The sequence below is a fragment of the Rutidosis leptorrhynchoides genome, chromosome 1 (genome assembly GCF_046630445.1).
Source record: "Rutidosis leptorrhynchoides isolate AG116_Rl617_1_P2 chromosome 1, CSIRO_AGI_Rlap_v1, whole genome shotgun sequence".
In the NCBI taxonomy this organism is placed as follows: domain Eukaryota; kingdom Viridiplantae; phylum Streptophyta; class Magnoliopsida; order Asterales; family Asteraceae; genus Rutidosis; species Rutidosis leptorrhynchoides.
In genome coordinates, this window is record NC_092333.1 from 124961489 (window position 1) to 124967954 (window position 6466).

Here is a 6466-nt window from a genome sequence, read left to right on the forward strand (position 1 = left end):
AATCAAACATAGTTCTAATTTTTTAACAAAAAAAAAAACATTAAACATAGTTCTAAACTTAAATCTATAAGTGTTGCAACACTTCTTTGAATACAACATTTTTGGTTTTGTTGGATATTTTATTATCATTGTCTAGAATTAATATGTTTATTCCTTGCCGATTGGTTACTCGAGAAAGTGCAACGTATAGTTGTCCATGACTAAAGACCGGTTGGAAGAAATAAACCGACATGCTCCAATGATTGTCCTTGACTTTTATTTATGGTCATTGTAAAGCACACCGACAACGGATATTGTCTTCTTTGGAATTTGAAAGGTATTCTCTTGTCCGTAGGAACAATTAGCATACGTGATATAGCTGTTATCATTCTCATATTTGAACCGGTTAAAATTTTGGCTTTGATCATTCTTTCCCCTAATTCAATAACTTGTAACCTTGTACCATTACGCAGACCTCCTGCTTGATCAACATTTCGAAGTAACATAACTGGTACACCAACTTTCAGCCTTAGATTGTGCTTTGGTAATCCACCAACTTCAATACTATTTAAGAAATCAGTATTGTATAGTTCAGAATTAAAGTCAGTGTCTCTTTGTGAAGCACATTTACTATCTGAACTCAAATAGGACCTTTCTTCACCTTCCATACAATGCATCATTCTATCATTAATGATGTCCACAACTTCATGAGTTGGAGCAAGAATAGCACGTTGTTGATAATAATGTAGATTGGCAAGATTAAGAAGATATTCTGGATAAATATTTGAGATCATAGAACCGATTGGATCAACAGAATCTGTTATCAAAAGATCTTGTGGAATCTCAATATCAAAAACTCCGTCTTCGGATTCACCGACATTACCATTGCCTATTTCTAGTATCCATTCAGCAAACTTTCTAGTATCGGCATCAGTTGAAGACGTACCAAGACCACCTAATCTCACGTTAACTGTAAGTTTCAAAACAGTAACATAATCCCACAAATAGGAGGAATTGAGTGATGCAGCCATTATATCTTGTCTTGTACCCTTTTGAATGATCGGTAAAATTTGTCGAAAATCACCACCAAACACAACAATTTTACCCCCAAATAGAGTATCCATGCTATGCTATGAGGATTGATTTGTCGGCATATATCACGAAAAGACCAATCCAATGCTTCAACACACATCTTGTTCACCATCGGGGCCTCATCCCAAATAATAAGTTTCGCCCTCCTAATGAGCTCAGCCAAATTGCTGTCCGACTTAATAGTACAAAAGGACTCATCTGTCGGTTGAAGTGGTATTCTAAAACGTGAATGAGCTGTCCGACCTCCAGATAACAATAAAGCTGCAATACCACTTGTTGCAACATTTAAAACAATTTCTCCTTTACTTCGTAATGCAGCTGTTAGTGTTTTCCAGAGAAATGTTTTTCCAGTACCACCATAACTGTACAAAAAGAACACAGCTCCTGTGCCTTCATCAACAGCTTTTATTATCCGATCATATGCATCCTTTTGTTCTGTTGTTAACTTGGTAATGAAATCTGCATGTTCAACTTCAAGTGTACTTTTGTCGTAGGAGAGCTCATCTATAATAAGATGGTTTTCAGAAATATTCCTTGTATTATAATATGTGAAAGGCATTGAACTAAAATTTCTCAATGAACTACTATTACGTTGAAGTAGTCTTTCGATCTCTTGTAAAGTTAAATCTTTCAAAAGTTCGATCCCAATTTTTGTTCCTGCAATCAATTACATTTGATTTATTAGTATATTGTATTTGACAAAAATCGAATAATATAATGTAAATATCATTACATGTTCTATTTGGATGAACGACATCTACCGACAAAAATTCAAATATTTTGTCAAATACATTTTCCGGTCGACTCATAGTGTTAGTTAACAGTAGTTGTGCAAAAAAATTTCTAACAAAATGTCTACCCTCCCCAAAAAAAGCCTCTTTAATAGCTTCTGTATACTCGTTATCATCATCCAATAAACCTAAATGGTAGCAAGCATCTTTGAAGTTATCAAATAGGATACCATTTACCGTCCTGATTTCTTCATACGAAGTTGGACCTTTAACGTTGTTGAGTAGAATTCTAAGATAAAAAAAGATCACCAGCAGCTGGTGAGACATGATGAATACGCCCAATTGCACCGGTTTTCCTTTTACGCAACTTCCACACCCTGTTGTCTTTGTCCCAAATGAACTTTGTCGGGAAATCAACGTAAGTCAACTGACGTGCTTGTTGGTTGCACCCATTACACTTCATCCATTCAAGAAACATTGATGTATTCACAGATGGTTTTTCTAATACTTGTTCTATTACTTCATCTTCATCAAAAATGATTTGGTGTTCTCCTTCAAAATGGAACAGCAGTCTTATAACTGATGGGCGATGATGATGTATATCGAATGAGAAAATTCTCCACATGGCTTCACAAGATGAAACACATCGATAATCATAGTATTGTTTTATTTCATCAGTTTCTTAATCACAGAGATGTGCTGTAATCTTATCATTGCCTTTGTTGATATATTTGAACAAATATCGAATTGAACCTATTTGGTTACACCACTCTACATTGAGATGTGCTTGGTACATTTTAAGTAGTTGAGGGTTATAAGGTACCACACAGCTGTTATCCAAATCGTGACCTTGTTTTCTGACCGTTCTTCCGTCATTCCTTATTCTGTAGATTGGATAACCGTCTTGATCAGTTTTTGTGACATCCGAGAAAGGTTTTGGAAACCTTTTTGTACATTTTTTGGTTTCTGTATCGGTGCATTGGCACGATGGATTCTTGTCCCCACAAGGGCCGTGTATCATTAAATCTGACACGAGTTGATACAGTTCTGGTTTGTTGATTTCATCCGGTATTTCAGCGCATATATACTTATCTACATCTTCTAGTTGTGGCATTTTGCTTCTTTCATCAAGGAATAAGCATATATGAGCATGAGGCAAACCACGTTTTTGAAATTCCACGGTATAGACTTCTAAAAAAATAAAGAAACAAATTATTAATAAGGGAGTTATCTATTATTGGATGATGTAAATTGTGTTGTATATTAGTAGTTATTGACATAGTATGTAAACATTAAATATAAAAAAATCAATTTAACACATAATGAAATTGGTAAAGTAGATAAAAGTTATTAGTCAAACCTGCTTTCAAAGTACCAAAAATCTTTTTTTTCCTTATATCTTTCATCAGTTGGTCGAGCTTCATTTTAAACATCCTTGCACACAAAGCATATTTGTCTTCTGGTTTAAAACCTGTACCGTCCAATTCTCTTGTGATTTCGGGACACTTTGGATTACATGTAAAAGTTAAAAATAAGTCGGGATAGCCAAATACACGACAAAGTGCCATAGCATCACGATAATTCTCAATCATATATCTAGCACTACCCGTGAATGAGAAAGGAAGTTTTATCATATTGCCCATCATACTATTCACCGCATTACCCGATAACGATGCATTCATTATGTTGGTGAAAGTATCAGCTCTTAGAATATTTTGATTCTTCCTTATGTATGATATTCTTTCTGCCTCAATCATAGTGTAAGCATCTACTACGAATTGTTGATACAACTTACGACCCAAGTGCACAAGTGTGGGTACAGCACGTTCCTGAAGTTTATATGCAAAAAATTCACGCATAGTAACCCTTTTTTTCTTCCATGTGGTATGCTCGTAGACATCGACATCACGATGAAGTATGTCTGCACGGTACCCATCTTCTGCATAAATAAACAGAAGTGGATATTGTAGAGCTAAATATTCAGGATGAAGCTCAGAGATTCTTTTTAATCCTTCAACGTGACTCTCAATTAATATATCCCTTTCGTCAAAGGAAGATACATTGATATCACCAACAATAAGTGCTGCAACTTCATCAACCGTTGGTAGATTATAATTACGTGCAAATTTGGTTCGTCTACCAATTAATTTAATTTTCAACTGCATATCAGGATCATCTTTAAACCGTTCACGGGCCATCCAAAAAGTCTTGACCAGAGGATTATGTTCACCGAGAACTTGCATTATTTGAACAATGAGATCCTCGTCTAGTGAATAACGTGAAGACGTTGACTTGTCTTGTTTTTCCTGATGTTATTAAGTCAAACACAAACAAATTAACCTGTTAATATTCTGAATTTGTTTTTAGTATTCCTATTATGTGATGTTACAATATATGAATTAGACTAATCATACCTGATTGCTTCTTTCCTGTTATTGGCTTCATTTGAAGTATCATATATGTATAACTATCCGAATCTGGGTTTTTGACCAATATTTGGTAATAAACCTCCATACTGGTGAAAATTTTGTCCACTCATACGAAATGTATAAGGGCCACGATTATTGTTGAATCGATTATCCACCTTGCCACCTATGGAAGTAAATGCAAAAATCATGTTGTACTGTCTAATATTCTCAAGGAAATGTTTACTTTTTGGATGCTTGTTGTTATATAGATCCCAAATTAATTTAGGAGGAGACTTGGTGAACTCGCGCGATTTTACCTTTTTGACAACATAGTGACTCTGCTACAGTAAAACATTGATTCAGTTTCCCACGTTTAGTCTATTTAAGCCACAATTTAGCACCGCAAGCAGAACATATATACGTAAGATCTCCGTAATCAACATAATCTGTCAAAACTAACAATTAATTAGTTTATCTTTTCAAATATATAATAAGTGAACAAATGTTAAAAAAATCAAAATGAGAACCGTTAGAAATTCCCTTGAATGATGATTTTTGAAAATCATTGGAGATCGGTTGTTCAATGTCGAAAGCAATTGGTGTAATATTTCGCCTCCAATGCTTGTTGGTATTTTTTCGCTTTGACCGTGCATCTAAAAATACATTTTAAACACTAATTATGACAATTTTAATAATTTAAGGTAAAAGCAAATATAACATTCCTCCAATATAATTACCTTTGGATACACTATCCGATGTACATTCACGTTGGTCACTATTTGTAAGTGATGGATTTCCTAATCTAAGACTTGGTGTTTTTGGTGCCGGAGTTGCAATGGTATGTGAACATTCACCCTCTTTATATGACGATTGTTGAAACATGTTTTCTTTACTGACGCTTGATGTAAATTGTGTTCTAGATGAATTCAGAAACGTTGTTCCAATTGTGTTGGTTAAATCCGAATCAACAAATAATTCATGTTTACTTAAAATCTACACCGGAAAATTATATACATATTTAAACCAACGCTACCACATAACTAAAGTATTAATAGCAAAACCACATGTTAGTATTAAACTGGATGGGGTGCATTGTTGCCCAATTGTTGTGTTTAGTTTTGTCTGATTTATGTGTTTCCTTATAATGTTACTAACAATTCTCTTTGCAGTGGAGGAGTTTCCTAAGAACGATAGAAGTGAAATAACATTTACAATTGATTCATTATCAAGAAATGCAAAAAATTTAAAATGTTAATGTAAGTTCATAAGTCAGGTAAGCATTACCTGGATTTGATCCATTAATATCAACCTCAAAATCCCCTAATGGTTGTTTTCTCTTGTTGATAAGTTCTTCGTTACTACTATTTGTTTCTTTTAGTTTTGATTGATTGTTACGTGATGATCTTCTCAAAACCCTATCCATTTCAAGTTTATTTTATGAAAGAGATGCTGAAAATTTGATTCTTGAAGATGATTTTAGTTGATCCATTTATTCATGTTTGATAATTTCAAATTTCAAATTTTGTAAAAGTGGTTAGTGTCTAAATCCAACAGGTAAAGGCATGTTTATTTTGTTAATTGTTTTATTGGTAACATGAACTAAAACCCTATTAGTAGGGATAAGTCTAAGGTAATCATGGTTTTTTAGTCAAACTTTTAAACTTTAGTCTTTCCAACACACAATTTACTTCTTCCACTCCATTTTGATGTGTATTTCTCAAAATGTCCTATCATAATTTAACTCTTATAAAGTTTTAAATAATTTGTGTAAGCATTTCATTAAGGGTAGTTTAGACAATTCATGTGGAAGAAGTAAAATTCATGTTGGATTTATGATCTCCAATTATTATTTATGTTATTGTGTAACTTTTTTCATAGATTTATATTTTATAATCTATTCTAAAAGTAAATTTAATCTATTGTAATTATGTAAGTTACAGGTTAAGGGATGTAGGTTTCAAAGTCCAATAACCAACAAAATAATAATTAAAGGTCATGTATAAGCCCAACAACTAAGCCATTTAATTAGAATAGATTACAATAACAACAAATGACTAAAACATAAAAATGTAGTATTGATATTTTCAAACATATTGTTCAAATACGTTTAACCCAAAATGTAGTACTTATAAGTGTGAGTAAGTATAAAAGTTCTTATTATTTACCACTTAATTGTTTTGTGGGATGTAAGTAATAAAATCTAATAATTGTTAGTCCTATGGTATTAATTATGAAATATTTTCTTTTTAGTATTCA

At 33.0% G+C, this 6466-nt stretch overlaps 2 protein-coding genes across 2 annotated transcripts; both read right to left on the reverse strand.

Moving 5' to 3' along the window:
* Window positions 1-200: 200 nt before the first annotated feature.
* On the reverse strand, window positions 201-1010 carry LOC139888821 (uncharacterized). The gene has a single exon (XM_071871809.1). The coding sequence runs from the start codon at window positions 1008-1010 to the stop codon at window positions 201-203; it is 810 nt and encodes a 269-aa protein (XP_071727910.1).
* LOC139888826 (uncharacterized) lies at window positions 1010-5633 on the reverse strand. Its single transcript, XM_071871814.1, has 7 exons — window positions 5495-5633; window positions 5366-5391; window positions 3163-4108; window positions 2520-2993; window positions 2112-2429; window positions 1931-2068; window positions 1010-1728 (listed from the first exon to the last, which is right to left on the reverse strand). Exons 1-7 carry the CDS (start codon window positions 5631-5633, stop codon window positions 1010-1012), a joined length of 2760 nt encoding a protein of 919 aa, XP_071727915.1.
* Window positions 5634-6466: the final 833 nt, after the last annotated feature.

What these genes read in the sequence shown, in the direction of transcription:
- LOC139888821 (XM_071871809.1), bottom strand. Translation starts at nt 1,010, where the DNA reads ATGGCTGCATCACTCAATTCCTCCTATTTGTGGGATTATGTTACTGTT.
- LOC139888826 (XM_071871814.1), bottom strand. Translation starts at nt 5,633, where the DNA reads ATGGATAGGGTTTTGAGAAGATCATCACGTAACAATCAATCAAAACTA. An exon ending in TATTAATGGATCAAATCCAG is followed by an intron (nt 5,392 to 5,494) that starts GTAATGCTTACC and finishes TATCGTTCTTAG; the next exon opens with GAAACTCCTCCACTGCAAAG. An exon ending in AGAGGCTTTTTTTGGGGAGG is followed by an intron (nt 1,729 to 1,930) that starts GTAGACATTTTG and finishes AATTGATTGCAG; the next exon opens with GAACAAAAATTGGGATCGAA.